Raw genomic sequence first — 20,325 nt, forward strand, 5'->3', positions numbered from 1 at the left:
TTTATTTATTTATTACCTATGGTGTTTAGCTCCACCCATTTCCCTTCACTCTTTATGTTTCTCCTGCTCTGTCAACACATTGGATGTGTCATACATCTAGTTATGATTATTGCTCATTTGGGAGCTTATAAATGAAGGTCAATGGAAAATGAATTTAGATGGGACCGTATAAACAAATTAGGAATAAATGGTTAACTCAATATTGTTTGGATTGAAGTAATTGAAATGTATTTGAAATTAAAGTATTCTATTTGAATCAAAGTAAAGAAGAGGAATTAAATACATTAAATATTATCAATATATTCACAATAACACGTGATCTGCTAAATGATCAAATTCAATACCCTGAGTAAGTATACAGATGTGGTATTTAATAGAATGATTATAATAAACCCATTGAAATTTACATTTTTAGCAAAAAATGAAGAAATTTCGAGCCTCGAATAGGCCACAAGTGTAAGGATCACAAGCAAGCAACTTACTAATAATTTTGAACTGTCCATTTAGGTGACTAGCCTTCGGACGGTTTGGATCCTTATATTAGTGTGATTTTAATCAGGTAGCCCATAACCAGATTATTTTGAAGGATCATGAACATGTTAGGAATGTGATGGATATGTGTAACGGGGTCTTTATTTACTCACCCGACTTACTAAATCCACCCTTTAGACCTATTTATTTCTATTTCATTTCATTTTCATGCACCTATTCTCGTTTACTCCCATCCAACGACCATACCTCAAATGCCTTTTATTTTTACCTCCATTGACTCTCATCCAAAGCCATTGACTAAGAGGCCCTGCCATACCATACTTGAGTTGAACATTTGCATATGTGAAATTTGCACGGTAGTTTAGTGATTTAAACCGTCAATATTATGGGCCTGATAACGGATGGACCACGCGTCCAAAATCTCCTCAGATGGTAATTTCTAGCCCTTCAATAGGTAGACAACTGAGTAGACGGTTAGAAAGGATAATACAGCGATGATTCATATTCAACCAATAAAATACCAAATATTTTCTAGCTCCAAAAGTATTCAATACTAAGGATTTTCAGTGCATTGGATATCCACAGCGAGGCCCACCTTTCCAACGGTTTCCGATCACTACACCATTGACTCCATTTGTACGATGTACAAACTCTCCATCGAACAATATAGAAATTCGATTTATAATTTGCTTTTTTGGGTATGTGGGTCCACATTTCCCATCGAAGGACCTTCTTTTCAAAACATCAAATCCGTGATGATGTGTGGGATGAATCAGCAGACACGTTTGTTGTCCTGCCACGTGTGTGGGACATCAATCATGCATCAGCTAGGCCCAGGGCTGTTTACAAGTCAAGCTAGCTCGAAAAGCTAGCTTGACTCGGCTCGAGTCAGCTCGAATTGACTTGGCTTGAATGGCTGATTGGAGCCAAGCCAAGCTAATTATTTGAAACTTGAGTTGAGTTCAAGTCAAGTTCGACCAGGGGGTATTTCAACTTGACTCGACTCGGCTCGATTAATAAATATATTAAATATTATATATATATATATATATATATATATATATATATATATATATATATATATATATATATATATCAATATAAGTCCCTGAGATACAAGTTAAAAATTAAAAATAAAAAACAAACCTTAGAGTTTCTATCCGACCGCACGCAACCCCTTCCCTTTTCCTTTCTTCTCTTTCTCTGCCCAGTGCCAGCTGCACGCCCGCCTCAACCACCACCACCAGTTTTCATTTCAGCTCCACAATAGTATGATTTCAATCTCTTGAGATCTACTTCTTAGGCGAGAAACTCAGGAAATTCGAGATGGATTCTTCTTAGATTTGTTAAAGCTTTAACAAAATCCAATGATTTGATTGGCTAGAGCTCTTTACTTGGATTTCTGATCTATATTCTACTCTATTTCTTTTCTAGTACATGGGTTTCTGCTGGTGGAAGAAGATCAAGAATAGATCGGTTTTTACAAGTTTCCTCATCCGATTCGAAGTTTTGTTTGATTTTTTCATCGATTTTGCTTTGATTCTTTCAAGATTTTAAAATTTTTCATCAATGGAAGAGGATCAAGAACAGAATCGATTACTCTCTCACCCAACAAGCTCGAGCTCCACTCGAGGTAAACTCGACTCGACTCGAACCACTAACCCCACTCGAACTCGACTCAACAGCTTTGGCAAACAAGCCAAGCTTCAATGTTGAGCTAGAGGCTAAGCTCAAGCTTGAACTCGAGTATATCATGGACAAGCCAAGCCAAGCTTGGCCCACCTCGACTTGACTCGGCTCGATACCTACCTTTAGCCAGGCCCCACTGTAGAAAGCCTGGCCCAGAATTCAATCTCATCAACTCATCAGATCCATCTTACATTTTTTAAAAATTACTGATGAATGGTTGGCATTTTTCAATACGAACCCAACCTGACGACCTTGCAACCTGACCCAACTCGACCTAGACTCTGGTTTGGTCAGTCAAGCTTGGGTTGACCCAAAACCAAGCTGCAGCCCTAACAGCATACGCACTTTGGCTAGTGACCTCAAACCTGGCCAGTTAGCTGATGTCAAAGATCTGTGGGCCTCACCATGGTGTATGTATTTTATCCACGCCCTCCATCCATTGTTTCAGATAATTTTAGTGCATGGTACAAAAAATTAGGAAGACTAAATCTTATGTGGACCACACCACAATAAACAGTGGGGATCCAAGGATTAGTGTTGAAAATTTTATGGGGGCCACAGAAGTTTTGGAACAAGCTGATATTTGTGTTTTCCCTTCATCCAGGTATGTGTGACTTTATCAACAGGTTGGATGAAAAATAGACATTTCAGTGGGCCCTAGGAAGCTTTTAATGGTGGACGTTCAATCAACACTGTTTCCATGTAGTGTGGTCCACCGGACACTTGGATGCGTGTAATTTTTTAAATAATTCACTAAAATGATCTTTCAAAATGGATGGACGACATGGATAAAACACATACATCATAGTGGGGCCCATAAAGCTTTGTCATCAGCGCTGGCTGATGTTGGGGTCACTAGCCAAACCGCACCCCTAACACCGGCGACAAAAAGCAAATAACCATAGTAAAATAAGAAGTGAAGAATTATATCGCAGCCGTTCTACGTCAATAATTCAAGTATGTTATACGGCCTCGATACCAATCAACGGTTGGATCTTCCCTATCAGAGAACACATTTTATTTTTTCTGTTGCGTTGGACCAATCCATGGTAATTAGGTCATTATCTTGAGAACAACTAGTGTTTTCTTTAATCCCATTTGATTAAGAAAATGGGACCACTCATCACAATGATGTGTTCTGTCTAAACAGAGATTATTAGAATAATAATTTTGTGATTTGATGTGTAACTTAGATTAGTTTAAGAGGTTACATGCTTCTAGAGCTTTGCTAAGTTACACACATGCGCGCAGGTACAAGATCTGATCCGTTCATCACGATGGAATCGCCTCTCTGGGCCAGAATTGTATGGCTGAGAAAAAAATATTAGTTGAAGTTTTTAACCTACCCAACTGTTTCTAATTTGTGGCCCCTAAGATGAGTGGACCAACACCATCTTTGTCTGTGAATATTTAGGTGGTCAGACGCACCTGATGGACGGCTTGGATATTGTACCTGTCTACCATGTTGGCACATGTGGTGTGTACACGTGTCTGAGCTTAGAAATCTCATGTAATTTGTAGTCAGATGAGGTTTTCTAGAATAAATCTTCAGTCCTTTCATATGGGGTCATATCTCAATGATCCGAACCGTTTATACGATGGGACTCACCTTGGATTGGAGTATTTCAACCCTTTAATCATTTGACTCTTTTCCTTTGTATATGGACGGTCTAGTTAACCTTTGAATAATCAAACGGTTTAAATAATTCAATCTGGGTGTGATTTTTAGTATATTCCATCGATAGTAAGGCCCACCATATAAACGGTTTGGATCATTGAAAGGTACCCCGATCCAACTGCTAAAGGGCCAACTATCCTATTGTAAATTAGTTCTTATTGTAAATTAGTCGTTGCTCTATCCAACTCAACTCCCTCAAAGAAAGATTTAAATAATAGGGTGGAATTATAGGATCCTTGACCGATGATTTACACCGTCCACGTGGATTTTCAGTTTTATAAGTGGGCCTATCGTCGTATGATTCCCGATGCACCGGATATGCTACATCCGACCGTGGATGGACCGTGCCCCGTATATCTCACATATTGGAATATCCTAGCCACCAATCACGGGAATCTTTTCGGTTGAACGTTGACATATCATAACCGTCTATTTGTAAGCCACCAATAAAAGAATTAAGACTTTCCTATGAGGGTGCTTTTTAGGGCATAGTCCATCCGTGGTGGGACCAAGAAAACCAATGGCTTAGATTACTGATTCATGGGTGGCACTTGATAGAAATAAAAACCCGAGTATAGTATGTAAACATAAACACGAGGACCAAAGCAGAAATGAGCGTGACAAGTGGCAACGTCTCATTTCTTATGATCCGAGCAGATTAAAAAAAAAGTGTCGTGATTCAGGAAGAGGATTGCGTCCTGCCCCCGCTGGACAGACTCGGTCTAGGAAGAGGCTCTGTAGGGCCCTCCTTGATGTATGGGTTTTATCCACACCGTCCATCCATTTTTTCAGATCATTTTATGGTATGGACCCATAGATAAGGAAGATCCAAGGCTCAATGCGGCCAAAGAGTGAGGATTGAATGCTCCCCATTAAAAACTTCCTGAGCTCTGAAGAAGTTTTGATCAACCTGATATTTGATTTTTCCCTTCATCCTAGTCCATGTGATCTTATGAAAAGTTTGGATGGAAAATAAATATCGTGTTGGGTCCTAGTAATGTTTCAACGGTAGATGTAATTATCACCTTTACTCCCTTTATTATGGTCAATTTGAGCATTGGATCTGCCTCATTTTCTGGATAATATCCTAAAATGACATGGAAAAACGGATGGACGGCGTGGATAAAATCCACACATTACTGTGGCTCCAAATATCCGCTGCCTGTACCGAGTTCGTTCACACGGGGGTAGGACGCAATCCGCATCCCATAATTCAACGGGACACGGATTGCGTCGCGTCCTACCCCCGCCGTCTGCAGCTGGGAAGGGGTAGGATCTTTCAGTGGCCACTGTGATGTATGGATCTTATCCACACCGTTCTTAAAACATTTCGTGTCATTTTAGTTTATATTCCAAAAAATTAGGCATATCTAATGCGTAATTGGACAACATAGTGGGTATTAAATCCTTACTGTTGAAAACTTCTCGGGGGCCACGGAAGTTTTGAATGGAGCTGATATTTTATTTTTATCTTCATCTATGTCTATGTAAATTTACGAATAGCTTGGATGGAAAAGAAACTTCATGGTGGGCCCTAGAAAAGTTTCAACGGTGAGAATCATTATCACCGCTTCTTCCAGTGGTGTGGCCCACTTGAGATTACTATGCCTTATTTTTCGTCTCATATCCTAAAATAATACAAAAAAAATTAATGGACGGTGTGGATAAGACCCATACATAACGGTGATCACTCAAAGCTCCTGCCCGTTCCCAGCTGGACACGAGCGGGGGTAGGACGCAATCCGCGTCCGATTCAACGAGGGCCCTCGTGGGAGGGCAAAAAAAGTGTCAGAAATCCCGAGAGACGGAACACGTGTGGAAGATCTTGTCCATTCATCGTCTATTAGGGTACATTTAACATATCATATATCAAAATCAAGAAGTAATTCTCATCAAGTGAATCACACTGTATTTGGACCGTTGGATTTTTTCTAACCGTCTAATTTTCTTCTATATATTTTAATTGAATTATCACCAAACCGAAATATTTCTTTTTCGATAGAATTTTGACATTTTTATCTATCTGATGAATGGACAGGATATCTAACATGTATTATGTACGGCCTAGTCTCTGATTCACGTTCCACCCCATCGCATGTGGGGTACTCGTACTGGAAAGGGATACAGGAACTGAAGCCGCATGGATAACCTGAAAAGCATTAAGGGTGGTCTGGTAATTCGAGAGAAATCAAATGGCATTTTACTTTCCTTTTGGGATATTTTGGGCCTTGGGCTCTTTTCATCGATATAAAATAGTAGGCCACCATGACGAAGGTGGACCATGCTCATGCACGAGTCGCTGTCCATGCACCACACATGCACGTCAGTTAGACCGTTCGAGATGTGGTCTTCAGTATGAATTCGAACAGTTGACCAGTTTTCTTTCTAACCGTACATTTAGTGACCACCGATCAGATGGTTAGGAATTTCCAATCTGTGTGACCTTTGGTGCATGCCACGTCCACGGCGAGATTCATGGTTCGGATGAGGTAGACATGATCGTAGTCCACTGTAGTCCACAAGGTTCCACACCCAAACTGTCTCACACATGGCAAAATCCTAACCCTTCAATCGGTGCCCAACAATTAGACGGTTAAGAAAGTGGATGAATCAATAATCAAAGATTTGATGGCTGAGATCTTCCATCTGGGAGATCTTTGGTCCACGCGGCATCAGTTGTGTCATGGATGAATCACTAACCCATGGGGCCCATTTCTACTAACTGAAAACCGGAAGGTTGATGGTCTTGAAATCAACGGTTGGGTGATCCAGACGGTTGATCTGATGGACCATAGGATGAAGGATAGTGGCACTAAATATGCCAACGTGGCGTGAAAATAGACAGTTAAGAAATAATACTAACAACATACCACACGGTCAATGAAAAAAGCTATAGTTTGGATGAACACGATCCTCTGATATATGATTACGAGGGCCTGTTTTGGCTAGCTGCATTAGGTGGGATTAAGGCGGATGTAATTGTAAAAGTTATAATAAATGCATGTATAAGGTATTGCCTTGGGATGGGATGTATCCCAATATATACATTAAAAAATAAAAGATTTACTTTCAAATTGCATTTGGATTGGACTGAATTGAACAAAAATTTGAATTTGTAATCTAATCTCACACTTTCCAACATAAGAGTAATTTTCCAAAGTCTACAAAATTAATTTTAATCCCACTCACACTCTTTCTATATATGTTGCCCAAAATTTTAGAGTAGTATTAATAATACAATCTCATTTAATACAACTTAATACCATTAGGGCCCGTTTGGCCGGGTGGATTGGAAGGAATTGAATGGTATTAGGGTGGATGGCATGGATTTCTAGGTAATGATGGTGTTGTCAGTGGATTGTCTGGAGATCCATGGGATTGATATATCCTGGATTGCTATATCCAGTCTGTTTGGTGCGCCCGGCCAATCCCGGTATTAAACCTTCTCATCCCTTCTAATCCCCCAAACCAAACACGTCCCAGGCAAATTTGAAGGATTAGGGTGGATTTAATGGGATTTAAATATAATGATGGTGTTGCCAGCGGATTGTCTTGAGATACATGGGATTGGGATCAGATCACCGACTCTGTTTGGCATGCCAGGCCAATCCCGGGATTTGACTTCCAATCCCTTCCAATACCATCCAATCCCTTCCAATCCGACCGGCCAAACGGGCCCTTGGAGTGTTCTCGGACATGAGTACAGGAGGCTTATTGGGTACTACCCCAGCCGTCCCTAGCTTGGAAGGGACAGGGGCTCTAGCTAGTCACCTTCCTGTATGGATTTTATCTACACAGTCCATTCATTTCTCCTTATTATTTTAGGATGTAAGCCAAAAAAATAGGCAAATCCAAAGCTTATGTGGACCATGTACTAGAGATTAAACACCTGCCCTTGAAAACCTATCAAGGCCACGGAAGTTTTGAATCAATCTACCATTTGTGTTTTCCCTTGCCGATAAGACCTTATGAGGAGGTTAGATGACAATTAACTATCATAGTGGCCCCATAAAGGTTATAAGGTTGGGTGTCATTTTTTAGATTGTTAACTAGAATGATATGGCAAAATGGATAGACGGTGAGGATAAAACCTATATATATCACGGTGGTCCCTCAAAGCCCTGTCCGTTCCCAAGGTAGTACCTAATCTGCGTCTATGATCAATGGCGTTGGCCACCAAACCATGGGAAGTGGATCAAATGCTGCACACCACCGACCCTAGTGGTGTGTTGACGTCACCAGGTTAATAAGCCATCGTGTGTTATATCTCTAAAAAAAAAAAAAAGCCATGTCCAAAGCTCATGTGAACCACGCCACATAAAGAAGCTATGACAATGATTAATCCAAAACTTATGAGATCTCCATGAGTTTCAACCGTTGATTTTCACTGTTATTGTGGTGTGGTCCACTTAAGCCATGCCCTAAATGACTTGACAAAATGAATGGATGGGATGGATACAACACATATATTATGGTGTGGTATAAAACTTGGTGGCAACAAAACACCACAGAGGTTGGTGGTGTGTGGCACACCATGCAATCTGCTTCCCGAACCATGGGCGCACTTGCAGGAACTCACTTATCAGGGACCCCACCCAACCGTCGGGTCTCTCATTCGAAAGATGCCTCCCTCCCTTGATCCCAACAGCCAAACGTGTCAGTGTCACCATCCAGATGGCTCCATTCACTATTCGACACGTGGCACTCAATGAGAGAATATGAGGTGGAAACACTCAATACCTGTAGAGCGTGGGCGCCACGCCGCACCATTGACTCTGTATGCGTAAGACCATTGAGATCGTCAGATTCGCTGTCCAGGTGACACGTGGCACCTTCTTCGAGCTCCTTGGCTTAACCTTTTCAAAAGGAATCCTCTTATGCTGATATACAGGTGACCGTGTACTATGCGGCCTGGTATAGGAGTGGATTAGGTGCGGCCCGGCCTCACCCAACACGGTGCGGGCCTGACAGTGGGGCCCACCTTGATATGTGTATTGTCTATCCACGCCGTCCATTCATTTGATCAGATCATTTAATGGCACGATTCTAAAACTGAAGCAGATCCAAATCTGAGATGGACCATGCCACATGAAACAGTGGTGATTGGCCATTAAATTTTATCGTGGGTCACAAAAGTTTTGAATCAAACTGATATTTGTTTTTTTTTCCATCTAGGTCCGTGTGGCCTTATCAGCAGTTGGATGGAAAGTAAACGTTACGGAAACGGTACGGTAGGCATCAAGGAGGGTACTAATAATTTTTTAAAGGTAGGTATTCAATCACCATTGTTTTCTGTTGTCTGGCTTGTTGTATGATTGTCTTTGATCTATGCATATAACATGGGTCTTGACTAATCGAACAAGATACTCGTTCAATTGAGTGAGCCTTGAATTTTAAATTAATTTTTGGACAGTTTTGAATGGGCTAGGTCAATAGAAACGGTTGGGTCAATCATTGACTTAATATGAAAAATTCTTCTACACTCTTTCAAAAGTTTTGCTCATGTTCATTTGATCAAACACGGGAAGCTCGGTCAACCGAAGGGTATAAAATACTTATTCCGAAGGAGCTAGGGTTTTCACATCGGTAAATAAGATCTATCTATAGTAATTTATTTTTGTAGTAAATTGGTTATCGATTTGTGTTATGGGTTTTTTTTTTTTCATTTTGCAAGAATTTTTTATATACATGAAATTGTATATTTCTATTCATGCTTTGTTGTGCGTATATTTTACGTGTTTAATTCAAATTCAGAGTTTACTTTTGGGGTCCCAAACATGTCCACATTAGGCATGGATTTTCTTTTTGTTATGATTCAATTTTCTAAAATGAGCTGAAAAAAATGAATTAACAAACATACAATTAACACATCGGGGAGAGCCGGGTGGTCATGGCCAGTTCATGTTGGGTTAGGCACTCTGCAGCTTATATGTATTTAGTGGATCAAGAACCATCGACTTTGGTGGATCTAGAGCCGTAGAGTCTGCAATGATGTAGAAAGCTTATTTTAGGAAATGATTAATAGTGATGTAGTTTTATTGTCATCCAAACCAGACCTTAGAGTCCCTGTACAAGTAAAACAATATTGAGGTAGTTTTATTGTCATATGAACCAGACCTTAGAGTCCCTGTACAAGTAAAACAATAATGGGACCCTCCATTGCCAAAGTCATGCAGGGAATCTGGGTCTACTGTGTTAGGGTTTTTGTGTTCTTTTTACGTACCTCTCACAGTAGATAAGACTCTTATTTATATCTTTCTAATAATGTGACTGTGACATGTATGACAAGGCCTTTGTATGACAAGTGCGTATAACGGAAGAAATCTAACTTCCAGGAATGTCATGAGTATCTTTCAGAAATCTTTACCGAAGTTCTCGGGGAGATCAAACTATTGATAAGATCTCTAAGTGGTCAGGGATCCAAGGAGACCTGGGTGAATGGTCGAGGCCGACCTCCGGGTCAACTAGGTCGAGGTCTCTTAGACCGAGTTGAAGTGTTAATTGTAGTCATGCCTTTCTTTGAGGCTGGTCAGGTTGGCACTCATGGTCGTTCATTGGTCGCAATAGCAAGACATCGTCCAAAAGTGAACTCTCTGTCGGTGGTTGATCCTCGAACAGATCATGGAGACAATGCTCGGTCATCGGAATATAGCTCTTATCCAACTTCCTTTAGGGCTTGTTTGATTTTCTAATTATAGAGGTAATTCAAGGTAAATGGGTAATAATTATTTACCCATGTATTTCTAGTTGGATTTCAGGTGATGTTGACGCCACAGTTCATTAATAACACTCCTCACTTCACCCTAGGAGAAAAATGTTAAATCATGGGGCCCACCATAATGTGTATGTCTTATCCACACCGTCCATCCCTTTAGCCAACTCATTTTAGAGCATGAGCCAATAAATGAAGCAGATCCTAAGATCAAGTGGACCACAACACAGGAAAACAATGGGAATTGAACTCCTACCATTGAAAGCTTCTTGAGGACTCCAAAAGTTTTGGATCAAACTGATATTTTTTTTCCCTTTATCGATGACTGTGTGACCATATGAACAGGTTGGATGACAAATAAACATCAATGTGGGCCTTATGGAGAAAACAACTTTCAACCATTGATGTCTTAATGATCATTATTCCTTAAGGTGTGGTCCACTTAAACTTTTGATTTTCTTAATTTTTGGGTTCATGCCTTAAAATGTATTTTTTAAAAGGATGGATGGTGTAGATAACTCACATATATCATGGTGGAGCTCACATATTTAAATCAGTAATAACGGGATTTGTACGGACTGCTTCTTGAAACGTAATTCCCGTCAATTTCAAACAGGTGGGTAAGTAATAATTACTTATTTCTCTGTATTTACCAGGGAAATTAAAAATTAAATAATTTTTTTTTTTAACGTCATATCAAAATCTCAAATAGACCACACCATAGTGGTGATTGGATCCTCACCGTTTAAAAACTTCTCATGGCCTGACAGTTTTGAATCAAGCTGGTATTTTTGTTTTAGGTAACCTTATAAACAGGTTAGATGGAAAAATAAGTCTCAACGTGAGCATGTCGAAGCTTTTAATGGAGGGCGTTCAATCCCTATATTCTTATGATGTGGTCTACATGGGATTTCCATCTTTTTCATTTTTGCCCTGAAATGAGCTGGTAAAACGGATGGACGCTTGGATATCAAACACATACATCACGGTGGGCCCCACAGGCATTGATCCAGCGAATCCGCATCTATACTATCAGTACCCCTTGTGAAAATCTATGATAGTTTCGACCGTTGAAACTTTACTTCGGGACATGGTTTATCCATGTGGTGGCCCATGGGAACAGCAGTCCAAATTATGAATAATGATGCCACGTGTACGGTGAACATGTAACTGTAGAGGACTTCATACCAGTGATAGTTTACCACCATTTTGAAAATGCTGCTGGAATCATCCACCTCACATGCGCCACCGAGGCATCAAAATCGTGAGAGGCACATTGTTGATGCAGCATATCGTTAAGATTACACCGATCGGGCAATCCTAACCGTCCAATCAATGGCCCTCGGAAAATCTGATTTTTGCTATATTCTCGTGGGTTATGCTCCATCCACAAACAGGTCATCCAATCCATATGGATGGTCTGGAACGCTATACAACTATGCCATGTCTAAGGTACGGTCCGTATAAATTGCAATCTGTCCGTATAAATTGCAATCTGTCCGTATACAACCATGCCATACCCTGTGATGTCCTTATAAATTGCACTCTGTCCATCAGTTTCTCTGTCAGGATGAGAGTCCAAAAACGAGGCAAATTAAAAACTTTAAGTGGGCCACACCACAAGAAACAATGAGGATTGAACGGACACCATTGAAATTTTATTACGGCCCATAGAAGTTTTGGATCAGGCTGATATTTTTGTTTTCCCTTCATCTTGCTGAGAATTACCAAATGAACGGGTCGGATGGCATAGAGAGATTACGGTGAGCCCTAGTAAGGTTTTGATGGCGGGCGTTTCCATCTCCACTATTTCCTGTGGTTGAGATTACTTGGGTTATTGGATCTGTCTCATTTTTGGGCCATTATCGTTTTATGAGCCGATGGATGGAATGGATTTCTTACAGGACTGCGGTGGACCCCACAGAGCTTGGACCCACTGTAACAATGAAACTTGCGTCCGTCCGGAGTCTACCGGGAGCCATTCTAGGCCGTAGCTATGTGGGGTCCACCATATCCACTCCGTCCATCAGTTTAGGCAGCATAAGTTAGTACGTGAGCCCAAAAATGAGCCAGATACAAACTGAGTTGGCTACACAAAACCACCACCGTTGAAACCTTCCTAGGGCCAACCTTGATGTTTATATGTCATCCAAACCGTTCACAAAGTTATTCTCAGCGAGATGAACTGAATTTCCATGGCCCCATGAAGGTTTCAACGGTGACCATTAAATCTCCACTGTTTCCAGCGGCGTGCTCCAATTGAGTTTTGGATCTACCCCATTTTTCAGCTCATGCCCGAACCGGACCTGGCGAAACTGATGGATGGAGTGGATGTGTCACATGTTACATCGTGGTGGGCCCCACATAGCTTCCGCCTACAGAATTCAAGTCCTTTCTACCCTCAGCATAAAAAAAACCCGTCTAATCTTCACCAAAAGGTCAATCAAACCGTCTAACGTCTCTTCCTCGCTCACGTGCACATCACGTGCCAAACCAACGTCATTTCTGTTATTTTCTCCAAACATCCTTCTCCCAGATGGACAGCCAAAAGCTAGCATTCTTACTACAGGCATGCATCAATTCAAAATCCTTAAAACAAGGCAAGCTACTACACCAGAAGATAATCTCTCAAGGCCTTCAAAACAACATCTCCCTCTGCAAAAATCTCATGACCCTCTACATCTCTTCCCATTCATTTGAATCTGCACGGCTAGTTTTTCAAACCATTCAAAACCCATTAGACATCTCCCTCTGGAATGGCCTTTTGGCTGCCTACTCCAAGAACCACATGTACAGAGAAGCCCTTCAGCTCTTTGAGAAATTGCAACTCTTCTCTCAGCTAAAACCTGATAATTACACCTACCCAAGTGTCATAAAGACCTTAGGAGCCTTGCGTGGTATTGAATATGGGAAGAAGATCCATGCCCATGTGATCAAATCCGGTTTCGGGTCTGACATTGTCATCGCAAGCTCTCTCGTTGGCATGTATGCAAAATGTAATGTATTCGAGTCAGCAGTTTGGTTGTTTAACGAAATGCCTGAAAGAGATGTTGCGTGTTGGAATACGGTGATTTCGTGCTACTACCAAGATGGGCAGTGTGAGAAGGCTTTGGAGTTGTATGGGAAGATGAGGAGTAGTGGGTTTGAACCTGATTCGGTGACGTTTACTACTGTTTTCTCTGCGTGTGCACGGCTTTCAGCTTTGGGAATGGGGAAGGAGCTCCATGAGGAGCTGATGAGAAGTGGGGTGGAATTGGATGGGTTTGTTAGCTCTGCTATTGTAGACATGTATGGTAAATGTGGGTGTTTGGAGATGGCAAGAGAGGTGTTCGAGCAGATTCCTAGAAAGAGTGTGGTGTGTTGGAATTCAATGATTGGGGCATATGCTATGAATGGTGATAGTAGTTCATGTCTAGAGCTTTTCGCGAGGATGGAGACTGAAGGAGTGAGACCCACTTCGACTACTTTGAGTACCTTGTTAATGGCTTCCTCTAGATCAGCTGATCTACGACAGGGGAAGTTCATCCATGGATATATAATAAGAAACGGGATCAAAGCTGATATTTACATCAACAGTTCACTCATTGATCTTTATTTCAAATGTGGGATTGTTGGATCAGCTAATGTCGTCTTCGAGAAGACGGCAAAGGCGAATGTGGTGTTGTGGAATGTGATGATTTCGGGGTATGTAACGGTAGGCAGTTATTTTGAGGCTCTTCAGATTTTTGAGGAGATGAGAGCTGCCAGTGTGAAGCCAGATGCCGTTACTTTCACTAGTGTTTTACAAGCTTGTTCACAACTGGCAGTGATAGAAAGAGGTAGGGAAATCCATTACTACATTGTTGAGAACAAGCTCGAAACCAATGAAATTGTCATGTGTGCTCTTCTGGACATGTATGCGAAATGCGGTGCTGTAGATGATGCATGTCGAGTTTTCGATAGATTACCAGTCAGAGACATTGTGTCATGGACGTCTATGATCACGGCTTATGGGTCACACGGCCAAGCTTTTGAAGCTTTGGAGCTTTTCCATAAAATGCAGCAAACGGAAGTGAAACCAGACCGGGTGACTTTCCTTGCAGTGATATCAGCATGTAGCCATGCAGGGCTGGTTGATGAAGGTTGCTATTATTTCAATGAAATGACTGAAGGGTACGGGATTAAACCCACAATGGAACACTATTCGTGCTTAATCGATCTTCTTGGACGGGCTGGAAGATTGCATGAAGCTTATAGCATCCTACAAAACGCACCAGCGATAGGGACAGATGTTGGGTTGCTAGGAGGGCTACTTTCTGCATGTAATCTCCATAGAAATTTAGAGTTGGGAGAGGAAGTTGCAAGGCTTCTTATTGAAAAGGATCCTGGCGACCCATCTGCTTATATAAGTCTATCAAATATGTATGCTTCTGTCAGAAGATGGGACAACGTGGGTCGGGTGAGAACAATGATGAAAGAGAGGGGATTGAAGAAGAACCCTGGGTGTAGCTGGATTGAGGTTGACAAGAGAATCCACTCGTTCTTCGTCAAAGATAAATCACATCCGCAGGCAGAGATGATTTATGAAAGTCTAGAGAGCCTCTTCATGCCCATGGAGGAGGATGAATCTTTCGTAGGGATCACAGATTGAAAATAGACTAAATACATCAAAGGGAAACCTAAAGACAGCTATTTGCAGGAATGTCTCTAACCTTTCTCACGGGTATTGAATTGTCAGAAGCAGGTGAACTCCATTTTTGAAGAATTCACAAAACGGCGAAACGTGAGAAATTAATTGTTCCTGTGTCAGAACCAAAGCAGGGGAGTCTCTCGAAGATGAACCTACACTAAGAGATAGAGACTGAATGACAGCTAGCTGCAAGTCTGCTAGACTTGCTGAAGTGGTAAATCCCGCTAAGACAACGAAGAGAGAGCTGAAAAATCTTCTGAGCTGAAAAAGCAGGGGAGTCTCTCGAAGACTTGAACCTACACCAGGAGAAAACCACGAGAATGAGGCTGAATGACAGCTAGCTGCAAGTCTGTAGACTTGCCTAAGTGGGAAATCCCGCTAAAAAATACAACGAAGAGAGCTGAAAAATATTCTCTGCTCGGTGAATTCAAATGAACATAGTGTTATCATCTACAGTTGACCTTCTCTTTCGGTAAAGTTGTTATTTATCAGAATAAATTACAATAGATGTAAAATGCACTCCATAAATTGTTCTGAATCTTCTGATTTTGGTCTGAGGTGCTGAGGCTTTAGATTTTTGTGTTCACTGCTGTTCTTCCTTGTTCTATAAGCATTAGGGATGCAACGTGGGCGGGTTGGGTCGGGTTGAGGGTCAACCCAAGCCCGACCAGACCTCAAGAGGACCCAACCTGCAAGCCGAAATCCTCTATACTCAACCCTAAACCAACCAGACCCGACCTGGATTGACCCAAATACATGTGATTATTCCCAACCCAGCCTAACCCAGCCCAAATTTGCTCAACCTGAACCCAGCCTGATTTCAAATTGGGTTGGATTTTTCCAACCTTAACCCAACCCAAGGACGCTACAACCCAACCCAAACTCAGGTTGGGTCAATCGGGTTCGGATCAATGCAAACCCAGGTTGCAGTGCTAATAAGCATAAAATAATGATAAGAAAAGCCAAAAAAAAAAAAAAAAACTGAACATATTTGTAACATGTTTCTTGAAATAGAAAGAAAACAGTAGCACATTGGTTGTCAAAGAAAATCACGATTCATGTATTTCTATTGATTGATTTCCAATACATGTTACATGCTCCTCTAATATAGTTGTGTCAGTCAATTTGCCTGATGACTAGCTGTGTAATAGAGGCTTACAACACTGTCTAGTGCACCTGGATGTAGCAAGAAAATGGATGGCGCTAAGGAAGATGGTGACTTTTTTGGCGAGTCGGCATTCTGTGGTCCCACTAAGGAGTATGGCAAGGATGGCATGTCTTTACAGTGCCTCTTTCCCATTCACTAAATGTTGCCCAAAATTTGATGCCATTGTCTCTCTCCGACTAGTAGGAACAAGTAGCATTATTTGGATCATGCACATGAATATTCCTTTGGATGAACAAGCTTGGTAAAAGAGACCAAATATATTCTTCCACTGGGGAAGCAACTCTAACGCAAGACCATGAGACATCCGCCTCTTTGGCTGAGGACAGATTGTAGCATGCATTTCGGTCACTCAGTTGCTCTCCACGAGCAGGGATAGCTCAAGATCCTTTTCAGCCTGGTTGCAAAAAATCCCCCAGTTTAACAAACATAACATGATATCACTTCGCTGAATCTTTTTTCAACGCAACAATGGTGCAGGTGGGACCCACCATTTGGTAATCTGAGCCAATCATCTAGTGAGCGCTATTATGGGGTGGGGACATACCCCAAATATCAATTGGTGGCTCCATTTGAGCCAATGGTCTGCATTTGATTGGGATCCAACCAGCCAGACAGAATCAGATCATTCGATGTGAGATATTTTCTTTGGTGCTGTCCATCACATTGGAGGCTTGGATCACCACAAGGTGGGTGACACAATCAGTTTTGTTACCTCATTGAGCCAAGCAACTGCTCCATCGAACATTGTACATTTCCTCTCTCACTTCGGACTCACCAATAGTCCCCACAAGAGCATTCCCCATCCTTGAAATGGTGAAATCGGCTAACATCCCTTACAACTATCTCTCTTCCGACTATCTTGGATATAAACTTGGTAGCTGTGTGACAATCCATGCACACACGGAGATTCTTCGTCACCCGAATAGTCATTCCTGAAGGAGTGCTTATGATGCCGAATGCTATAGCAAGCCTCTCACTATGGCCACACAGGATGTATCTTTTCTGCTCATCCTCAACATCATGGAGCACATCATCCGTGTTGGGTACATATCCTTCACGCTCCATCTGCTCTGACAAAACTTTCAGAGCCTCTTGTATTTTATCGTAATATGGGTGGGTCTTATCATCCGCTATAAAAGCATGCACCTTATTTTTAACTTCAATCCAGCTGCAAGCTGGTTTTTTTCTTAACCCCTTACCCTTCATTGCTATTCTCATGCTGGCCGCATCCCTCCATCTACCAGCAGCTGAATAGATATTGGACATAAGAACATGTGATCCTATGTTCTCAGGCTCAAGCTGAAATATTTTTTCTGCCACATTTTCAGCCAACCCCAGATTCTTATGCACTCTACAAGCACCCAACAAGGTTGACCACACACTAGCCGTTGGTTGGATGTGCATGGTTGAGATGAACTCGTATGCTTCCTCCAACCTCCCTGCCCGACCAAGAAGGTCTGCAACAGCAGCATAATGCTCCAAACCGGGAGCAATCCCATAATCTTCGCTCATGCTTTTAAAAAACTTCCAAGCATCATCTATCAATCCTGCATGGCTACAAGCAGTTAAAACTGCCACAAAAGCCACATAGTTCGGTCTCACATTCTCCATTTCCATCTGAGAGAACAAGGAGAGGGCGTCATCGGCGTGCCCATGCAATGCATATCCCATGATCATGGCTGTCCACGACACCATATCTGGTAGTTCCATCTTATCGAAGATCCACCGAGCAATCCGAATATTTCCGCATTTAGAATACATATCCACAAGTGAGCTAGCTATAAAGACATTATTATCAAACGCACTCCTGATTATGTACCCATGGAGCTGCTTCCCTAGATGCAGTGTTGTCAAATGGGCACAAGCTGGCATGATACTCGAGAATGTGACATGCCTAGGCCTGATCTTGGCCGCCAGCATTTGCTGAAACAATCTCAGGCCTTCATCAAACAACCCATTTTGCACGCATCCTGCAATTATTGAATTCCACGAGATTGCATCGCGTTGAGGTAAGAGACCAAATACCCGTTGTGAATCGTCCACTCTAGTGCACTTCGCATACATGTCAATCAGGCTGCTACCAATAAAAACATCCCAATCAGATCCATGTCTAATAGCATACCCATGAATCTCCTTACCCTTGGAAACATCAACATATTCTGCAAATATAGGAAGAACACTAGACAAAGTAAACGAATCCGGCTTCAAATCAGCCAACCCCATCTCTCTAACCATCATTAGTGCTTCTCCATACAACCCATTCTGTGCATTTCCCGCAATTACAGTATTCCAAGACACAACATCCCTTACTGGCATCCCATCAAGCACTTTTCTCACGCTGTCCATACAAAAGGCTTCTTTGCCACCCTTTCTCAGAGGCAACTCATAAAAGCCATCGACCGTTGGATCTAAATTACCGCAGAACTCATTACTCATGATCCCTTTTTTAAGTTCTACTGCCAATTCATGAGAATTATCAAAAGACCCTACCCCAGTAACATCACCACCCTTCGAATCAAATTTTCCTATTTTTCCATCACCTCCAAACTCTCCATTCAAAATTCCACTAACCAAACTACTGGAACTACTTAAATCACATGAAGTCTCCCTGACAAGTTTTCTTTCGGGAATTCTGTCATACACTTTACGGGCGTGCGGAACACAGCACTCAGTGCCAGGATTAACCCCTCCCACACCAAAACCAAGCAATTTACAATACATGTTCATCAGCGCATTGCCAGTATAAAGATCCGAATCCAACCCCGACCGAATCGCGCAGCCGTGAACTGATTCGCCTAGCTTGAAATCCATCAAACCGGCGCAGGATTTAAGGATGGAAGGGAGGATATTGTGATCTGGGTATTTGCCAGAGGCTCGCATCCTGATGAAGGAGAGGAGGGATTGGTGGAAGAAGCCATGGGAGGTGTAGCATCTGATGATGGATTTCCAAGAGAGGGTGGAGGGAGAGGGGAGGGTGGTGAAGGTGAGATGGGCCTCTTGGACAAGGCCCAGATTGGAATAGATGGACAGGATGGCGTTGACGAAATAGGAGGATGGGGTCTTGAGGATTTGGGCATGGAGCTGTTTGGCTTCATATCTTGATTTGATAGAAGAGGGGTTTTGTAGAAGGGATTTGAGTACGTTGGTGGTGGTGGTTGGATGCATTGGAGTTTTGAAATTTTTGAGAGGGAGAGAGCAGAGAGATCTTCTGGCAGGCCCCAAGCCCGGTTTTGGGCCAGAGAATGTTTTAGGTGGGCTCCAACTGTAATGGCCTTGTAACACACGGCCTACATTTGCCATGCTGGCGCTGAGTCAGCTCTTCAACCTCTTTGAAGAATTACGGTCAGGCATTTCACAGGATGGTATTATATGATCCTGACGCAAGGGTAACCGTTGGCTTGAGTTAGAATAAGTGGGCCCAAACGTTTTAGTAATCAAGACGGTTGATCTGATGAGCTCCCATGCGGATGGACCATCCCTTCACAATCTCCCACACATGGAGCTGGCATCTGTCCATTTCTTCCCCGTCGAGTGTGAACCATCTATATAGTGCTCACCTGTAATGGTGGGTGGGTTAGTCCAGGAAGGAATTAGAATATAATAATATCGATACATACAGAACAAAAGGTTTTCTATTGATTCAAACTCGATGTTCTGGGTCTGGGCACACATTTAGGATTCATCCGGTCATATCTGGATCCAGGTGAGATCCAACCCATTTACGCGTCTAGAGCATCAACAGTGGGATGGTCTTGATTACCTGGGGACCTGGTGCAAATCTAGGTCAGGACCTAAATTTGGGTGACTTTGGGTCCAGTCTTTTGGGTCCCATTAATGACTAGGTTGGGTGTTGGTGGACCCCAATCCAACTCATCGACAATTACCGTAGATCATGTTTTGGACAGGAATTAACAGCT

The 20,325-nt window shown here is 42.1% G+C and overlaps 2 protein-coding genes across 2 annotated transcripts; one reads left to right on the forward strand and one right to left on the reverse strand.

The window, feature by feature from the left end:
- The first annotated feature begins 13,022 nt into the window (after positions 1 to 13,022).
- Positions 13,023 to 15,797, forward strand: LOC131236355 (pentatricopeptide repeat-containing protein At5g27110-like). Its single transcript, XM_058233481.1, has one exon. The coding sequence runs from the start codon at positions 13,108 to 13,110 to the stop codon at positions 15,199 to 15,201; it is 2,094 nt and encodes a 697-aa protein (XP_058089464.1). The 5' UTR covers positions 13,023 to 13,107; the 3' UTR covers positions 15,202 to 15,797.
- A 407-nt stretch (positions 15,798 to 16,204) lies between these two features.
- On the reverse strand, positions 16,205 to 19,865 carry LOC131236354 (putative pentatricopeptide repeat-containing protein At3g23330). The gene has a single exon (XM_058233480.1). It carries the CDS (start codon positions 19,706 to 19,708, stop codon positions 17,180 to 17,182), a length of 2,529 nt encoding a protein of 842 aa, XP_058089463.1. The 5' UTR covers positions 19,709 to 19,865; the 3' UTR covers positions 16,205 to 17,179.
- Between the last annotated feature and the right edge of the window lie 460 nt (positions 19,866 to 20,325).

The sequence above is a fragment of the Magnolia sinica genome, unplaced genomic scaffold (genome assembly GCF_029962835.1).
Source record: "Magnolia sinica isolate HGM2019 unplaced genomic scaffold, MsV1 ctg403, whole genome shotgun sequence".
In the NCBI taxonomy this organism is placed as follows: Eukaryota; Viridiplantae; Streptophyta; class Magnoliopsida; order Magnoliales; family Magnoliaceae; genus Magnolia; species Magnolia sinica.

Excerpts from the sequence above, each read along its gene's own strand:
- LOC131236355 (XM_058233481.1), top strand. The coding sequence starts at position 13,108 with ATGGACAGCCAAAAGCTAGCATTCTTACTACAGGCATGCATCAATTCA.
- LOC131236354 (XM_058233480.1), bottom strand. The coding sequence starts at position 19,708 with ATGGCAAATGTAGGCCGTGTGTTACAAGGCCATTACAGTTGGAGCCCA.